The sequence below is a fragment of the Microtus ochrogaster genome, linkage group LG5 (assembly GCF_000317375.1).
Source record: "Microtus ochrogaster isolate Prairie Vole_2 linkage group LG5, MicOch1.0, whole genome shotgun sequence".
Classification (NCBI taxonomy): Eukaryota; Metazoa; Chordata; class Mammalia; order Rodentia; family Cricetidae; genus Microtus; species Microtus ochrogaster.
The window spans coordinates 35,915,552-35,935,663 of NC_022031.1; the positions used below are offsets into that span (position 1 = coordinate 35,915,552).

The 20,112-nt window shown below is 38.7% G+C and overlaps 1 protein-coding gene across 1 annotated transcript; it reads left to right on the forward strand.

Annotated features, from left to right (window-relative positions):
- Positions 1 to 1,973: 1,973 nt before the first annotated feature.
- LOC101981325 (GTP-binding nuclear protein Ran-like) lies at positions 1,974 to 2,765 on the forward strand. The gene has a single exon (XM_013351834.1). It carries the CDS (start codon positions 1,974 to 1,976, stop codon positions 2,622 to 2,624), a length of 651 nt encoding a protein of 216 aa, XP_013207288.1. The 3' UTR covers positions 2,625 to 2,765.
- Positions 2,766 to 20,112: the final 17,347 nt, after the last annotated feature.

Below are 20,112 nucleotides of genomic sequence, written 5' to 3' on the forward strand. Positions count from 1 at the left end.
GGGGAGGGGGAGGGAAATGGGAGGCGGTGGCAGGGAAGAGACAGAAATCTTTAATAAATAAATAAATAAAGAAAAAATATTATGAAAACTCTTTTGTATGATTCAATAAAATAAGTACCATCTGCTTCATAAGAAGCAGAAAGCATACAACTACAGGCATTCAGGGTGATGATTAGGAGTCTGCACCATAGTTCACTGGAGACATGGGCATGACTAGAAGATGACAGCATAGGGTCACACACCCCATGTCTGTTCTTATTGGTGAGCTTTGCAGACAGTTAAGTGAAATAGTTGTTGACAGGGGTTTCTGTTCTGCCTGGTCCTACAGCCATTTAGCTCCAAAGAAACACACAGGGGTCTACATTAATTATAAACTGATTGGCCTTTTAGCTCAGGCTTCTTATTAACTCTTGTAACTTACATTAGCCCATAATACAGTCTGTGTTAGCCATGTGGCTTCTTACCTTTTTCGGTGAGGCATTCACAACTTGATTGCTCAGTGTCTGGCTTCCTCTGTGTCTGGATGATGACTGCAGACTGATATTTCCTCTTCCCAGAATTCTCCTGTTCTGGTTGCCCCACCTTTACTTCCTGCCTGGTGGTTCCACATATACTTCCTACCTTAGCATTTCATCAAACATAATAAAAGTGACAGAATAAAAGGCCATTGTTTGTCCCACAGCACTTTCCCCCTTTAAAAAAAAAAAAGCAAGAACTCTGAATCTAATATCCCTTGTTTGGCTTTTCTCCTGACCATTATCCATAACAACTTATAACCAAAATTCTGAACAAAGGCAAACATCCATAATCCATTTTTTGGAAATGCAGGTGTAGTTTCCCAGCCTACTTCTTGCTGATTGGGGGCACTGTTAATCTTGCTGCGGGACTGCGCAGAACAGAAACCTCTGTCAACAGTTGTGAAGACATGTGCAAAGGAAAGCAGTTGGGTCCCTGGCGAAGGCTGGAGTGAGGAAAACTGACAGTGACTGAGTTGAACCTTGGAAATAGCTGCAGCTCTACTGCCCCAGTAGGGTACCCAGAGAGCAGCGCTTGCCATTCCATCTCAGGAATGGTATTCTGCAGATCTACCAAATACACAGTGTAGATCATAAGCAATGGAATTGCTTTGGAGGAGTGAATAGGAAAGCCTGACAATGTCTTGTCAGTCAGAATATAGAGATCTCTGGCTAAGACACAAAACATCTTGTTAGAATAGGGATATGTCCAGGTAGGTCATTGGAGATTCAAGCGCAAACAGTCCCAAGTCTACAGGAAAGAACGGCTGATCTTTCTTTATATGACTAAAATATTACACAAAATGCACAGATCTATTCTGTGAAAAACACCTTACAGCTGTGGCCAGAAACAAAACAAGGCTTAACTGTTTCCCCTCTACGGATTATGATGTCATCAGGGAGGAATTTGAGAACATCTAACATTCTGTTTCTCTAGTTTCCCCTCTCCCTCTCCCCTTTCCTCCCTACTTTTTTATTTTCCCCCTTCCCTCCCTTCTCCCTTCCCACTCCTTTCTTGGACCCTCTGTTATTCAAGGCAGAAACAGAGGTCCAAGACCTAAGGGAAAAAAATTAGAGCAAACCCCAACCTCTCTGCCCCTTTCTCTTCTCCAGCAAATTCTCCCAAAGCTGAGTGCACAGTTCCGGGATGATGCATCTGTAGAACCTGCCCCAATCAGGCAAGGTAGGGAAGCCAGGCCAGAGTTCACAGGAAAAGACAGGCTGATGAAGAACATCTCACTAAGTTATTAAGATTGTCAACACTTGAAAGTCGAGACACATTTTGAAGTCAGAGGGTAACTGCCTATTAAAATCTAGAAGAGCTTCCTAGTTTTAAGTAAATACTTGTTCCATAAGTATTTTCTAATGATATGCACAATTTCTCAGTTTATGAATTCTACTTTCCCGTTTTTCCTTGTGACCAGGTGCAGAGACTTCTTTTGAAAAGACTGAGGCAGTATGGCAGCACAGGGAGAGCCTCCTGTTCAATTCAAGCTTGTCCTCGTGGGCGATGGTGGTACTGGGAAGACAACATTTGTAAAACGCCACTTGACTGGTGAATTTGAAAAGAAGTATGTGGCCACCCTGGGTGTGGAGGTACACCCCCTGATGTTCCACACCAGCAGAGGCCCCGTCAAGTTCAATGTCTGGGACACTGCTGGTCAGGAGAAGTTTGGGGGCCTGAGAGATGGCTATTACATTCAAGCTCAGGGTGCCATTATAATGTTTGATGTAACATCAAGAGTAACTTACAAGAATGTGCCCAATTGGCATAGAGATCTGGTACGGGTGTGTGAAAACATCCCTATTGTGTTGTGTGGCAACAAAGTGGATGTTAAGGACAGGAAAGTGAAGGCAAAGTCTATTGTCTTCCACCGCAAGAAGAACCTTCAGTATTATGACATTTCAGCCAAGAGCAACTACAACTTTGAGAAGCCCTTCCTCTGGCTCTGCAGAAAACTCACTGGAGACCCTAACTTGGATTTCGTTGCCATGCCGGCTCTAGCCCCACCTGAGGTGGTCATGGACCCAGCGTTGGCAGTGCAATATGAGCGTGACTTAGAGGTGGCCCAGACCACTGCCCTCCCAGATGAGGAGGACGACCTGTAGACAGTGGAGTTCTGAAGATAGCAGAAGCCAAGATGGGCAGGCGACCTGTGATGTCAGCAGTGTGGCCTGTGTGTCACCTTGCTGCCTGGTTAAGGACACTCATGGTCCGTGTCTAAAGTGCTGAAGGAAAAGGCTTTAGAATGAATGTGGCTGTTACAAAACACCGCTTCAGTTATGGACTTGAAGGTTTGGCTGTCCAGATGCGGTTGCTTCTTCCCTGAGGTTCAAAAATAAGAACACTGCAATCACATCCCGTATTCTGTGGCAACATCTTGTTATTGTAATTTCATTCCTTTCATTTAGAATAAAGTTGCATTTCAACCCCCAAACAAAATTTCAGAATATAAACGGAATGTAAAAGAAAAATATCTTCTAGGGGAAAAAAAAAGATGTTTTGTTTCACAAAAGACTTCTTAAGAAACATGGATATTCATTTTTTCATCTGAAAATAATTTAATTTTCAGTGACCTCTTAAATATTAAGGATCAGCAGTTACAAACTTGTGATATTTAATGACTCCTATATTAGCTGTGTGGTTCGATGCAGGGTAGCATATATTTTTGAAAGTCTAATGCAATGTACCAAGCTATATGCAGCAATGCAAGACCTGGCAGATTAGATAAGTCAGAGGTTTTTTTTTTTATTTGATTTTTCCCTTGCACTCTGTTGGGATATTGGGATACACACACACACACACACACACACACACACACACACACATATATATACATCATATATATATCACAGACAAGTAAAAAGTACAATGTGAGCCAAAAGTTTGATTCAAGAATGTGTCGATGCATTTGTAATATAACTATGAAAATGAGATGCTCATGGAACACAGGAAAAAACAGCCAGTTCTCTTTCACTTCTACCTATCTTAATGTCTTACATGGTCATCCTAACATGCTCTGCTTAGGCTTGGTACTCTGTGTCTGGCTCATATGCCAAAGGCAAACTGGTACATTTGGAATGAAAAGCAAAGAGGGTCCATCGCCAGATGAAGGTTCTATGGTGATATGCAAAATATTCATCAGTAAGGCTATAGGATAGGATCATTTCAGGTTCCCTATCTTCAGCTCCCCAGGAACTAACTGGGGACCTCTCCTTAGGCACCTGGAAGCCCCTCTAGGTCCAAGTGTCTTCCCAACCCTACGATGGCTCCCTTAATTAAGATATGTGCTTCCCTGCTCCCCTATCCTACCTTCCTGTATCCCAATCATCCCGTTGCCCCAAGTTCTCCCCATCCAACCCTTCTCACTTTTCTCCCCATCTCCCCTTACCCCCCTCCCACCCCACTCTTAAGATCCCAATTTTTTGCCTGGCAATCTTGTCTAATTCCCCTACCAGGAGGATAGCTATATGTTTTTCTTTGGGTTCACCTTCTTATTTAGCTTCTTTAGGATATCAAAATAAAGACTCACTGACCTTTATTTGTGGCTAGAAACCAATTATGAGTGAGTACATCCCATGTTCATCTTTTTGGGTCTGGGTTACCTCACTCAGGATAGTATTTTCTATTTCCATCCATTTGCATGCAAAATTTGAGAAGTCATTGTTTTTTACTGCTGAGTAGTACTCTAATGTGTATATATTCCACGGAGGTTAGGAGGGGGGGAGTTAGGGGGGGGAGAGTGGGAGGAGTGGGAGGCTGGGAGGAGGCGGAAAATTTTTTTTTTCTTTCTTAATAAAAAAAAAATTAAGAATAGAATAAAAAAAAAGAAAAGTACCAATTTAAAAAAAAAAAAGAAAAGCAAAGAGGATTTTTCATTTGGCAAATACTGCAGTAAAAAAATCGTTCAGGCCAAGAACATCAGGGATGTTAAAGAGTAAGCAAAATAAGTAAAATAAGAGTAAGTAAAATAAGAAAAGCATAGTTATGCAGCCTCAAAACATTACTTATATAAGATATTTATGAAAACAAAAGAAATAATGTGTTTGCAATACAAAACCCTAATTGACCAGAGCTAATGTCATCAGGCATGGGGGAAACGAAAAACATTAACACTTTGGTGGGATTGCTGTCCAGATTGACTAACATGAAGTCAGTCAAACCCAAACTGACAGTCACTCTACAGAGTGTCAAGAAGGTACTCACTCTTCAAATGAATCAGTGTCATCAAAGAGAAGCATAGGAAATCAAATGTCAGAATGCATGAAGCCTCAGAAGTACAGCCCTAGAATGCCTGGAATAAAGTGAGGCTTGATTTCAATGTGGCAGATAATACAGACAAATGAAAAATTTAATATGTATCAATATGAAGCCCCCCATTTTAATAACCATGCTGTGGTTCTACAAGGGAACTTTTCAGAAACTATTCACTAATACTTTTGTGGCCTGTAGAGACATGAATGCCTCCAAATAAAGTGGAGTGAATTGTGTTAGAAAGATGGATACAAAAATACTACCTCACTAATCACTGGAGTATCTTCATGAAAGAGCCATGAGGATCCTTTGTGCTACTCTTCAAACATTCAAAAAATTATGTCCAAATGAAAAAAAAGTGTTCCAGGAAAAGTAAGCTATATGTGGAATACACCATATTTAGTATTTTATGAGACTCTGATTGTCCATACTGAGTAAAATCCAAGTTTTTCTTGTAACATTCCATAAGTTCAACAACATGCTTGGTAGTTAATAGAAACAGTGGTTAAGCCAATGGATGAGTAAACAGACTAGGAAACGCAGTTGCACTGATATTAAAGACAGCTTGCCTTCTACAGTCCAGCAGCCTTATTCAGCAGGATTCTCATGCAGAAAGCACACTTCCTCAGAGGCAGTGAGAGGAAGAGGTGTGATGGAACTGCAGCTTCATGATTCCACTAACAATGAAGACATTGCTTTGACAGAATTCTTGGATCTTTCGATCTTTTGGGGGGTCCTGGAATTCCTGCCACAATTCATGGCTGGTGTGGAACCATCTTGAAATTCACTATCTCTTGGAAATACAGTTTCCATCCTGAATAAGTTGTATTTTAAGCTAGGCTTACTTGAAGAGGCTCAGACCAACTGAGCACCTGCAAAAGACATTCCCCAGACTGATGAGCTGCCTCAAGGAAGTGCACTGAATTCCCACTTTCTGGCTTGCATGAGCTATCACTCACACTGGGATGAGCTTCTAGTGATGTATCTGTTATTGAGTAATTTCTGCTCCTATAAAAACCTCTTACCTATACTCCTGTAGCAACCTCAATGAAAATCATTGAGTCATCAAACTGGGATTGGATGGACCTTTACATTGGTCTGTTATCAGTTACCTATTTGTAGTAAGGAGATATGTGTTCAATTCTCCATAGGACTAGTACCACACAACACTTGGAAATGATAAGATTATGTTACGCTTATCCATCATTTGCATAGATTCAAAGTATCTTAACTCCAGTCCTCATGGCTTTACCCACTGAGGAATCTCCCCAGTCCCATACTGAAGTCTCTTTATGGATATACAACTTCAGTACTATTAGGTAAAAATTGCTCTGGTTCTCGGCCCTAATGATGCAATCTGTAGTTCCCTTTATAGCAAGGACTATTCATCTCCTTTGGAATCCTGCAGGTGAGTTTACTGAATGTGATCACACAGAGACTCCCCTTTCAAACATAAGCTAAATTAGATCATTGACACCTATTCCAAATTTTACTGATAACAACTCCATTTCTGCAACAATAAGAACATACAATATATTTATAAATAACTTTAATATCAACCAAGATCATAGCATTTTGGTTCTACAAACTCATATAGAATGGTAATAGCCATCTATTGGAAATGTCTTTACAAAATAGACAAAAGTTTTTCTTGAATAGTATCTCCAGAAAGCTCATCTTTTAAATGACTGTCAATATTTCTTTGTACCATTTATTTTTAAAGCTGTTTCCAAGCAATTGGGTAGATATAAGATTACTATAATAATATTTTGTTTTCTTTAAACAATACAAGTATTGTCCTTCCTGCAGTAAAAGATATCTGATATTAAAAACAGAGCACAGGATTTGATTTTGCTTAATGATGAGTTTTTGAATTTTAAAGACTCAATCATTTTCCAATTATGTTAGAGTATCATTTTAGCCATTTTTAATTGCAAGTATCAAAGTAGAAGAAGAGATTGTCAATGTCTGCAAAGAAACAACAATGATCCAGCTGCTGTAAATTGTTGAGAACTGAGTAGCACGTTTCCCTCCTTCTCTTCCTTCCCACACATAGCTAAATCTAAATCTAGATTTCCTCCAGGGTTCAGTGTTTTAATAGAGGCCTCCCAGGAAACTGTATTGCATTCACAGTTCCCCCAAACCACAATTCTTCAAGTCAATAGCTGAATCAAGTTATTTCTGTTTTTCTTTTTTTTTAGTACATATCTAATGTTCAATATATAGCTAACTATATGGCAATGCTTTAACTAGATTATCTGTTTTTTAATACTCTTATAAGTACACAAAATTAAATAACTTTCCTGAAGGGTTGCGGGTGAAGTTTAACTGTGTCTGATCGCAGCTACTCTGCTCTTCTGTGTCCCAAATCATGATGGACATGATGTGTAAGGAAGTCTCATGCCTCTAGGCATCTTAGATCCGCATGGCAAAAGTAAAATCATCAGGAGAAAGTTACTTAAAACGGCTAGAAGGAAGGTTGCCCCAATGAGTCCCTTGTGTATTGCAAGAGGAAACAGTTGTGGGCCCTGCCCTGGCAGCAATTTCCTCAGGAAGCAGAGCTGAATACAGAACTGGTTGGGGTATCTGGCAGATTCCAATAAGTTTTACTCTGGATATAGGAATATGTCTGCTGGAAGCAAGGCCAGATCCAAATTAGCTAGTTCCAAATCATGCAATCAGATAGGTAACTTTTCCTACTTTTCAAAACCTACAACAAAATGTTAGTCTTGGTGTAGTTTGGATATTTAGAGTTTGATGTCAAGACCTGGATGTGAATTTTCCATCCCCAAACACATGCTGAAATTTGATTTTTAATGTAAAAAAGTCAGGAGGTTGAGTCATAGGATCTTTACTCATATTCTGCTGGATATTTGGCTAGTTGATGTGGAAAGGAACTTGTTTTTCATGAGGGAGGGTTGATATAACAAAGGAAAACATGACTTCATCTTTCTCTTTCATGAGCAACTCAGTACTCTCCTGCTAACCTCCATGCAAGGGCATGGCATTCGACACTGCAATTAAATCTGAATTTCTTATCCTTCAGAACTTTAAGACAAAAAGAACTTGTGGTCTTTTTATGTTGCTCAGTCTCAGTTCTTCGAAAAGAGTAACAAAAAATAGATTAAGAAAACTGTTAAGAAATGAGATAAATGAAAAAAATTCAGAATTTGTAGCAATGTGCTAGAAAAACAAGAAACACTAGAGCTTATTCCAGGAAACTAGCACAGAGAAAAATAAATACTGAAAACTGAAAATATGTCAGAGGAAGAAAGCTGGGTCTACAATGTGATTGAGCAATAGTAGACCTTCAGAAGACCTATGAGCATGATTCCTAGTTGTCTGCTGCCAAGCTTAATGCTTCTTTTAAGAATTCAGTAAAAACTAGTGGAGTCAATTACAAAATTTGGTACCAAATATCTTGCAATGGCTGGGTATCTGATTGCTGAACAAAAAAAAAAATAAAAATACTGTACATAAAAGTATAGTTAAAACAAAACAAAATCAAAAATTATAATTAAATATTCTTTTTGTAGGGTGTAAGAGAGAAATTTGTCTCCAGCAGAATGAGAGAAAGCTTGTTTGAGTTCACAGCTTGTTCAATTCAGTTCTACTCCCTGGAAACATTTGCAATGGAAGAAAGGTTAATAAGATCCCCTGGTGGTAGTCAGGGCATGGATGCCGGAGAGAAGGAAGAATGAATCCTTATTTCCATCCAATCTGTTTTGTCTTTTCAGTCTAATGAGACACGCCAAGCACTCCTATTATAGTAATTTACCATAATGTATATGGTGAGCTGACCCTGACACCATGCAATACAATGAATGTATCTATTTCCTGAATAATTGAAAAACAGACACGAAAACATTTTCTTTAGGAATGGACTATTAGATTGCCTGTACAGCATGCTGGCTACTGAAGCACTTAAGTGACTGACGATGCTACCTGTATTTATGTATTTCTAGACAGGCACAGCTGACGGTATAAACTCATTTTATGGGATTGCTAAAACAGCTGCAGGAAAGAGATAAAGACATTTAATCATTTTAATTTGCTATCACCTAAACACAATGGCAGTGTAGCAAAATTGCCCAGGATTATTGAAAATAATCTGTCATCAGAATTGATGATATTTACCAAAGCACTTCCACTAGCAACCCTCGACCTGTCTCGGCTTTTAAAAAAAATAGAAATCTACTTCATGCCAGCTGAGAGTGCCCTTGGTTCCCACCTGTGTCCATAAATAATAACAACATTAACCTCCACAAAACTGATTTGGGATAACAAGATTTTTTTTTCTTCCAAGTAGCAAATAATTATACTAGAAATGTAGATCAAAAGAAAGTGTATCCAGAAGCTGTGATTTAATGGAAATGTCACTAAAGGCCATATTTAAAACTAAATTTAAAGAGAACCTAAAATATGATTCCCCCAAATAATTTCTATTTATGCAATTCTTAGCACATGTTAAAAGTCAACAATCTCGATCAACTCAGTGAAAAGAGAAATTAACTTCCAGAAGCTTATTATCCATTTCCATTTTCTTTAGACCAAACAAATGACAGAAATAATCAGAGACAGAACAGTAGTCATGGTGACAGGATAAAGGTTGATTCCACTTCATCAGGGACCAACACTGGGTCCAGGGAGGGAAGGTTGTGGCTTCCCATACCTGTTAAGAGACTGACTTTCTTAAACATATTCACAGCCTTGCTCCCCCACATTCGGAGGCTCAGTTCCCTCGTGTGTTTCCTCACTAATCCTCACAGTTGTTACTGCTTCTTCCTCGGAATTCCAATAGCGTTTACTTTGGGGACAACCCAAACATTTATCATGAAAGATTTTCATAATCATAGAACTTGGAAAGAGCTTGAGAACACAGACATCTGGAAGTGGCATTGGCAGATATAGAGTGCCAGACATCGCTTACGGATAAATACAGGATGTTGGGGAAATTTGGGAATTGAGAACATTTTCCCCTGGCTTCCAAATCTCTCTACTGTCACTTATGTCAGGGGTCCAGAAAGTTTGGCAAACCATCAGAATGAGGAGTAAGGTTTTACATGCATCTGTGTTCCCAGCATCCTGTGCAGTATCCATACAAACCAGGCAGCAGAGAATGAGCTGTGGATAAAGGCTTAACTCTATAAGAAATGATGCGAACAAATATCCCTTGAGAAATGAAACTTGAATTTGCATTATTTATTTATTTATTTTCTCTGTGCAGGCATGGATTGCCATGGTATGCCAGTTTGGGATTGGAAGAGAACTTGGCAGGAACTGGTTCTCTTCTTCAACCATGTTAAACTCAGAGAATCAAACTTAGGTCATTGTCATTTGTCTGTACCTTTATTTTTTTCCTGCAACCAGGGATTACATCTCCTGAATGCTGGCCAAGCATACTACTAAGGTACATCTTACACAAGAAGCCTTTGTATCATTTTAGACTTGAAGGAATACTGAAAATAATTTACTTCAACTTTCTTGTTTTATATTCAGCTAATACAAGCAGCTATAATATTCAGTAGGCTATGTGTACTACATTGGACTTATATGTGTATTTTCAGTTTCTGGTGTTTTTTTTTTATTTTTGGTTGTTTGTTTGGTTTTGGTTTTTGTTTAATGCAGCCCTACTGTACATCTAATTTCCTTCCTTGCTCTTCTCAATTTCTAATATAAACTAAGCTTGTAGCTTTTATTCAACCCTGCCCCACACGTTGTCATTTCATCACTCACCCAGCTAAGACAGCAAGAGACCTACTGTGTCTCATATGTCCTGTGAGCATTTAGTTCTTCGAGAAAATACCACTGTGAGAGAAGCCTATAGTAAACTTAGAGAAAGAGGGAGGGACTGGCACCTGGTTCCCACACCTCCACTGAATTCATATGACCTGTTATGAGAGTCCTGAAACCTTCTCCTGTCTTGGAAACATTTGTTTCCCTGAGCCTTCTTCTACAGAGAAAAGGCCCATTCTGCAGTCAGACAAACTGAGACTCAGTCTTTGACTGGGTGAGGTATAGAAGCTGTTGCTAAGTTCACTCCAGTCTGCCTTGCAGGTGGTGAGCAGACTGTGCGCTCTAAAATCAGATGTTCAAGATGGATCCTTCAGTAGTTATACAAACTGTTTGAATGATAGTTTATTAACAAAGGAAACATTGTGAATGCTAAGAAGCTACATTAATTATTTCCTTTATAGATTAAAAAGAGGAAATGGTGCATTGTCTCTCGAGGAGTAACTAACAAGTAAATACATAACTTTCATAATTTTATAATTAGTTTATTAGTTACACGGCTGCAATTAAATACAACTTGTTTCAGTGCTAAACATCTTTTTAAAGGTACTGATCTTTTAAAATGTATTTTGTGATGCTGAGGGCTGAATCCAGGACCTTGAACCTGCTAGGCAAGCACTCTATACTTAAATACATAAAAGCTTTCTTTTTCATCTTTTCAAATTTCAAAGCATGGTCTCACTCAGTTGTGAAGGTTAGCTTTGAACTTGCTCTATAGCACAGACTGGCCTTGAACTTTCATTCTTCTGACCTTAGCCTCTGGAGTAGCTGAACTTATAGACTTGAGCCACCAATCCTGGCTGATATCTTTAATTGAAAAGAAAGTTATGAAGGGCAATGCTAGAAATTACTTTAGCACTTAACAGAATAATAATGTATATTTTGATGATTAAATTTCACAGGCCACTTCTGTCTCCTTAGAGTTGGGTGGACTACAGGTACACAATGTTGCTGATCTGGTAGAGTTTGTGCAAACACAAAGAAGAATTAGGGATGCATCCCTGGCCTCTATTTCAGAGAAGAAAGCTGAAATGAGATTCTGCTCAATAGAACAAAGATAGAACAATACAAATAATTGTTCATGACAGCTTTTTCCACCTGTAGCTACAGCGGGAAAAAGTGCCACCAGAATGGATTTAGAATTACATGTCTTCAGGATTACACGTCTTCAACCTGAGATCTCAGGCCACAGTAGTGCTAGAAACATGACTTTGAGTACCTTAGTATGGGTTTCATCTCACTGCAAATTCAACACAGTATATAAAACATAAGGCACCTGGGTGAGGGTGACTAAGTGGTGGGTTTTTCTGACAACCGAGGTTCTCTTTAACAGACCCTATTTTCGAGACACAAGACCAGCAGAAACAGCAGTGAGTCTTTCTGGCTATAAGATTGAATCAAATAACCACCCTTTGCCCAGAATAACAGAATTAAAGGAGCCTATTTCTCAGAAGTGTTCCTGTGGCCAACTGCTCACAAATTGCAAGGTAGCTTATTGAAGGCCTTCTGTGTCAATGCCATCACTTTTGTCTTTTAGCCCATCATAAAACTAGCCATTAGGACTCATTTTAAAGAATGTTTTTCTCTGCTTGGGTTTATTAGATAGCCAGTATCTACCAGAAGAAGTTCTGGAATCTCATATTTTCTTCTTCTTCTATGACTGCTATAGAGAACACAGAATATTTTCATGATACTGGTGTATGGAAGGACTTCTAAGGTTGCCAGGAACTCAATGACTTAAGAAAGGTGAGATGACATGGAAGCATATGCACAATACACGCTAAAACACTCTGGGCATTCCAAAACAACGCAATCTTGGGGACAACGAATATCTTTATAAATGAAGAAAACGTTTATGAAAAAACAGAGACAGCAGAAATCCCTCAGTAAATTACACTAAAAAGAGGCTTTAAAATTCCAATCAACAATGCCATCACAATAGGAACAAATTCTCAAATAATTCTAATTTAAATTAGGGAATGCCTCCAGCTTCATAATGTAAACATGGAAATTCTGGAGGTTAATATTGTTAAAAGCAACCGAAACCATTAGTTAAAGCTACTCTTCAAAATAAAATGCATATTATTTCAGTCAGAATTAAACCTTAAGTATTCTCAGCGGTAACAAAGAGCCAGAATGTCAGCAACAGATATGCAGGAAGAGATGACACATTTACCGCCACCTCAAGTAATAAAAGGATGCAAGGGAAAGGCAGTCAGTGGATGGCGGAAACTGCATGTAGATGATCATCTAACCCTGGAGTTCCTTTGTGCTTTGCCCATGCTCTAGCATTTGGCTTGGTACTTATGTGGCTCAATATTTGACCATGACATGTGAGCAAAATCAATGCATGTCTGTTAAGCCTAAACTTACACCTTTGCTCCACCATTCACTGTCTTTCCATGGGGATCAAATATCAGTGTCTCAGGTATCAAATAATGCAAATGAAAGAATCAGGAAGTAGCTCAACAGAGGCCTCTAAACAGCACTGATCATGGATTTACTACAAATAAAACTTTTTCACATAAGTTCCTGAGATTTCATGAGAATTCTGAAATAATACAGGACAGACAGAAACAGGGCTCCTAAATTTTTTGTGTACATAAAAAATATCTTGGAGATGTTGTTAAAATATAGTTTATTGTGTGTGATGATTTGAAAAGTATGGCCCCTACAGGCAGTGGTACTCTTAGGAATTCCTGTTTGTCCCAACCACCCAGAACTGAAATAACCACACAGAAACTATATTATTTAAGACACTGCTTGGCCCATTAGTTTTAGCTTCTTATAGGTTCTGCCCAGTCAAATATGGTGCAGGCATGTTCACTGCCTCTGAGAGCTATACACACCACCCAGAATCCTGGGTCACAGTCAGTCTATGTCACCATTAAACAATTTGTAACATGCAGTTCACAGACTCCATTTAAGTGCTCAGCCTCCTGAAAGAGCCAGAGCTGTTTGTGCAAATAGCATGAACCAGAAAGCAGCTGTGTTTTAAAGAAGTTGTATGGTTGTTTTGCTGCTAGTGCTGAGTCAGGAAAACCTGTCTTAAAGGAGCCACGGTGCCCCAGCTCACCACCAGCAAACAGAATCCATCCAAAAAAAAAAAAAAAAAAAACAGTGACGACCAAGAAGCTGTACTAAACTCTATTCTTTTGTGTCTAGATTTTTTTTAAAACTCTCTCAGGTTTTATGTGGATGTCGTCAGCCCACATTGCCACATCAATCTGTACGAGGAGACTGCTTGTTTGTTCCCAGCTGCCCTCAGTCTGTAGGGCATGACACTCTTAATCTCAGGGTCATTAGTTGAGCCCCAGGTTGGGTGCTACTTTGTAGACAGAGGCTCTTCATTTGTTCCCAGACACCCAGACCCAAAATAATCACACAGACACTATATTAATTATAATAGTGTTTGACCAATACTTTAAGTGTATTTTTAGCTAGCTCTTACATCTATTATCCCATTTCTATTATTTTATATTTTACCACAAGGCTCATGGTTTACAGGTAAATTTCCCAAATGTCTGTCTCCATCAGTAGCTACATGATGTCTCCCCAACTCTGTCTGTTCTCTCTCTCTCTCTCTCTCTCTCTCTCTCTCTCTCTCTCTCTCTCTCTCTCTCTCTCTCCCTCTACATCTCTGTTCTGATTTCCCACTTGGCTTTACTGTGTTCAGCCATTGGCCAAAAGCAGCTTTTTAATTAACTAATGACAATAAAACATATTCATAGCATACAGAATCCCACATCACTTCCTGTTGGCTACAGATCAAGATGTAGAACTGTCAACTCCAACTCTTTATCTAGCACCATATCTGCTCGAATACCACCTGCCATTGGGATAATGAACTAAACTTCTGAACTGCAATCCAGCCCCAACTAAATGTTTTCCTTTATAAGAGAAACCATTGTCATAGTATCTCCTCACAGCAACAGAAACCCTAAGACACTGAGTCACCTTCCCAGAGATTTTGATCTCAATAGGTTTGTAGCATTCTGTTTCAAAGAGAAACTTACAAATGTTATTGATAACAGTCTTTCCCTGATCAACAGACCAACGATGGAGAAAAAGGGTCAAGGTAGGTGTCAGTATATTTAGAGCCACCAGTGATGCTGTGTGGAAGCAGTTTGGTGCTCAGTGACATTTTCTTCAGTTTCTAGGAATCAGATGCACAGATGGAATCTCACCATAGAGGGGGAAGAAATGTGTCTGAAGACTCATTTTAAAAACAAAGCCTTATATTCCAGTCATATGAATGGCTCACACAGAGGGCAGAGATCTCATGACTGGTGCTTCTGCACCAGTCCCCAGTGGGAGCTGGGGTTTGGTTGAGGTATCTAGGATAATGTTTCTCCTCTGCTCTGTTCCTTCATCTGCAAAACTGTGTGCTGGGGGAATATATAGATAGCTTATATATACAGGAAAGGAACAAGTAACAGTATTTTAAAGGGATAAAATGCATATTGATATTAATATTGATAGACAAAAATTCTCTCCAAACAAGGTATTAAACTGTAGCCTGTGGGCTAAATCTGGAGCATCACCTGTTCCAGTAAATAAGGCTTTATGGGAGCAAAACTGCACTCATTTATCTATATGGTGCATAGAGCTTCTGAAATAGAGCATAAAATATTTATTATTACATCCTCACAGAAAAATTTGCTGAGTCCCACTGTAAGTGCTCAAAGAAAGAAAGTAAAATACATCCTTTATTGGCAAAAAGCTGTGTCTGCAAGACAACAGACCTCTAACTGAGTTCACAAAGTGAAAGCAAACTATATAAGTACACTATAGTTTCTTGTGCACTAAACATTAGACTATAGATTCTTTGTGTACACTTCTGTATCTTTCAAATATTGTGCTGTGGAAGGTGAAAACGTACATGAAAATTAAAGTTTAAGTAAAATTGAAGACATGTAGAAATAACATAGCTAGATTGTCCTGGAGTTACTTGATAATGGTTTCAGAAACGATGTGTAAAGTTACTGTACTTGATCATTCTTATTAATTATCCTTACATGATGAAAATTATTTAATATTTTTAATTTTGATAAGGTGGCTTCATTGCCTTTACCTGTATCTTCATACTTATAATCATATTGTCAGTGTCTTTCCCTCATATATATTATTATAAATTTAGAGTATTATACATTTACAAATGTTATAATCCTGGCAAACACTGCTTATTACTGCTGCTGTAATAAAATACCATAGGCTGAATAATTTATAAACACCAAAAATGTGTTACTTAACAATAGAAAGGCTGATAAGTTTATAATGAAGGGACCAGCCGAAGTATTGGAATTACAAGCTGTATATAAACTCTTGATTTGCAGGCTGTATTTGTAGAGTATCAGAAATTGAACTGGTATTTCCTCTTTTTCAATCTTGGCTTATTTATTATTGATGCCAACAAGATAGGAGGGGTCAAACATCAATTTACCTGGGGCTATTTGTAGGAGAGTGAAGAACATCTTACAAAAGATTCATTTCTTTAATTCTTAAAAGCTATCAAAAAATCCAGGAATGGTAGTGCACACTTGTAATTCCAGCACTGGGGAAGTAGAGGCAGGAAGATCAGGAATGCATGGCTTACCTAAACTGCATAGCAGCTCCAAGCCAGCCTGGGCTATTGGACACCTTATCTAAAAAAACTGAACTAGAGAGGCCCACCTGGTGCCCTGAAGCCTTGGCAGGTAGCAAGGCAGCCAGGGCATCACTACAATGAACAGGTCTGTGGTAGAGAAGTGGTAGACAAGGAGAAGTTGAGTGGTTTGTGTACTTGGAAAGAAGCGAAACTGGAGATGCGAGAATCGTGAGGAAAAGGCTGAGGTGGGCATCCTAGGCTGCCACCTGGGGCTGTGTGATATCCATATCCATGTCTCCTCTGGAGGGCCAAGTCTGGGTCTGTAGCCTACTACAGCAGGTGTCTGTGTTGTTATCCACAGACCGTGTTAGACTGTGGGAGAGCTGGCCCCAGTGGCCTGGCTCAGCAGGAGAGCTGCCCCACTTCTGGGAAACCTGGCCCCAGTAGTATGGGTTCAGGAGAACTGACTCTGACCTTTAACAGACAACAGCCATGCGATACTACCTCTTCTCGCCAGCTGCTGCAACTGGAGAACTGGCCTAGCGCTTGGGAGACGTCGGTCCATCCTTCACTGGCCCGAAACTTTCTGTGTCAGTACACAGAAGAACCAGTCCTGACCCTCACATGAGGGTGGCAATCATGGTGGAGGCCTGAATTGATCAACTCAGCAATAAGCCAGGTGTACATCTGGGACTTCAAGTTGGCACACCTCAACATCTATCCCATCTATGACCTGCTGGAGTGCATGAAGGGACTTGTCCTGCAGAACCATAGCCCCAGAATCTCCATGACTGGGGTAACAACAAAATATCTGAGAGGAGTCTTGGTGAAGGTCCAGTATTGATGGTTTACCAGAAGCCAGAGACCTTGAGCCAGACCAACAACCCATTGTAATGAACATTTGCAAGTAAAACTGTTTAGGTAAAGGGATATATGTGTGACACACGGTAGCTCTCAAGGCCTCTATGACAAAAGATTATATGATGGAGAGGCTGGAAAACAGCAGTGAAATGTTATTTTTGTTTGTTTATTTGCTTTGTTTTGGGGGAATCTACAAGGGTACAGTGCAGACATTGAAGGACTGGGTAATAGATGAGATTGGATGCATAATGTGAAGTTCCCAAAGAACCAAAATTTTAAAAAAGTTTAAAAAGTACCAGAAAAAAGTAATGGTATTGGGTAATAAGTTTTCATTCTTGAGTATGGTCTGTATCCCAATTAACATTAAATGACAACTTGTCACAGACTAGATTAATCTGAAAAAAAAAAAAGCAAAGGGAAGTATTTGTCTTCACCAGGCTGTTATTTGAGCATGTCTGTGGAGAGTTACCTCAATTAGCAATTGATAAAAGAGGTATCAATATGGTGTGAGAAGCACCAGTCCTTGGGCAAGTAGTCCTGGGCTGTGGAAGAAAGCTACATGAGCAAGAACAGTGAACAAGCAGTGTTTCTCCGTGAATGACTTGTTGGCAGTTTACAAGAGTTTGTGCTCTTGGTAATGCCAAAACTGATCATTCTGCAAGCCACCAATGGATTCTAATACCAATTTCATTCAGAATTACTTTTCATCTGGCTGAAAAAATATTTATGCTAATTTAATGTATGCTAACATTTCACAGAACAGGGAAAAACTTGTTGAATACCTTCTAGATGTCACATAATAGTTTTTTATATTTATTGAAAAAGCTTTTCATACAATATATCCTGCTCTTCCCCCTCCCAACCTCTCCCATAACCTTCTCCATCTACACGTAGACATAATATTATAAACAACTGGATGAGTTAGTTACAAAAACCTTGCTTGCCAATCAAAGAAACAATTTAGAGTTCAAATGATTTCTACTGATCTCTAAGTTCTTTTAATTGGAACTAGGAAATGAATGACCATAATCACACAGATGGTACAATGAAATGTAGCATACAACTTCTATCTGTATATGCCCCTTCTTTTTCCTAACCAGCAATATACATATAGGGAGTTTAAATCTTTTAAGTTCCAAAGGGAGAACAAATATCATCCTGAGTTATGAAAGGAACCTTAATTCCCTAGTAGAAGGGCTGATAGTCCTGAAAAGTATACTAAGTAGACAGAATAAGTAACTGGTCAACATGGAGCAACATCCAGGTTTCTGATGCTATGTTTTATTTTGCCCTTGTTATTTTTAAACCATGTCTGTTTGCCTTTCTTTCCCTGGATTTAATGAGATCAAATACAATCAAAGAATCTTAGAAAGGCCTGAATCTCAGTGTTAACCACTTCTAAAGAAATATTTGCCACATTGATTTCCCAACTGATTGGTGAATCAGTTAGCTTTTCAATGTTATTAAACAAGAATTCTGTGTCAAGGAAAAACAGAAAAGGAAAGGGAAGACAGAAAGTGAAAAAGATGAAGGAAAAATCAGAAAAAAGGCAGTGGCAATAATCAATTAAATCACAGCTCTAGGGTAGTCTATGATATCAGAATAAAACTGAACCAATATCACAACCAATTACAGTACTATTATGCCAGTATTATTTTATGAGTATTACACTACAATCCCAAATCATCAATAGAATTCGCATGCTTAAATTATCATATGATGAGATCACTTTTGTTATCTGTATCTACTATTGACACAGATGAGGATAAGCCTTGTTCCTTTTCGTTGTATATTAATTGTACTAAATCTTGGTTTTCATGACATCTACATGTATGTATGGAATGTCCTTCAAGTATATTCACCCCTCTGGCTCTTAAACCCTCTTTGCCCTCTTATCCTCTCATTGACATTTCTAATTAGTCCCTATTTTAATTTTATATTCTTTTTTTCCTTCAAATTCCATATACAAAACAATTCGTACTCATCTTCCTGAATCAGGTAAATTTTTCATTTAGCATGATGATCTCTAATGTCATCTGTTTTCCAGAAAGGGACATTTTCTTCATGTCTGACAAAAGGTGATCTCTCTCTCTCTCTCTCTCTCTCTCTCTCTCTCTCTCTCTCTCTCTCTCTCTCTCTCCGTGTGTGTGTGTGTGTTGCATTTTCCTTATCCATTTATCTTCTGATGGGACCTGAACTGATTCTTTGACTTAACTCTAACTTGTTTATTGTATCAATAACAGGGGTATGTCTATAGTAAACTGACTTATAATCTTTTAATCATATACCCAGAGGTAATAAACCAGATCACATGGAAGTCCATTTTTTCAGTAATGTAAAGAACCTTTATATTGATTTTCATGGTGACTGCATTAATTTGCATTTTTAGTAAAAGTATATAAGTGTGCCAGATTCTCTCTACACTATGGACAACATTCAATAATTTGTTTTCATAATGATAGCCTTCGTTATTAGGTCAGATGGACTCTCAATGTAGTCTTGAATTTCACTTCCCAGAAGGTTGAAGATTTTGAACATATCTTCAAAGTATTTATTGACTATTTATACTTCTTCTGAGAAATTTTTGCTCAACTCACTTAACCATTGTTTGATTACTTGCTGCTTTGGTACTCAGCTTTTCAGTTCTTTCTGTAGTCTCCGTATTAATCCCATATTGAATGAAGATCTGTCACAGGTTTAGGTTTTTTTTTTTTATTTCATTCCCAACATTGTCTGTCTCTTCACTTTGCCAATTGTTTTCCTTTCCTATGCAAATGGGTTGTTTACTACTACTACTACTACTACTACTACTACTACTACTACTACTACTACTATTTCTTTGGGGCTTTTTGCTCATTTGTTAATTTGCTATAATGCTATGTGTCAAACTATTGATCTGATTTTCTGAGCTGTTAAACACCCTCAGAAAGTCATTGCCTAAGCCTCTGTCCTGATTTGCTTCAACTCTGCTTTCCTCTACAGTGTTAAAGCTGAAGGTCTTGTACTAAAGTTCTTTATCCATTTTGAGATGTGATTTTTCACCCCTTTAAATGTCTATCTGAAAGGCTATCCCTCTTAGTTTTCCCCAAAAGCAGAAAGGT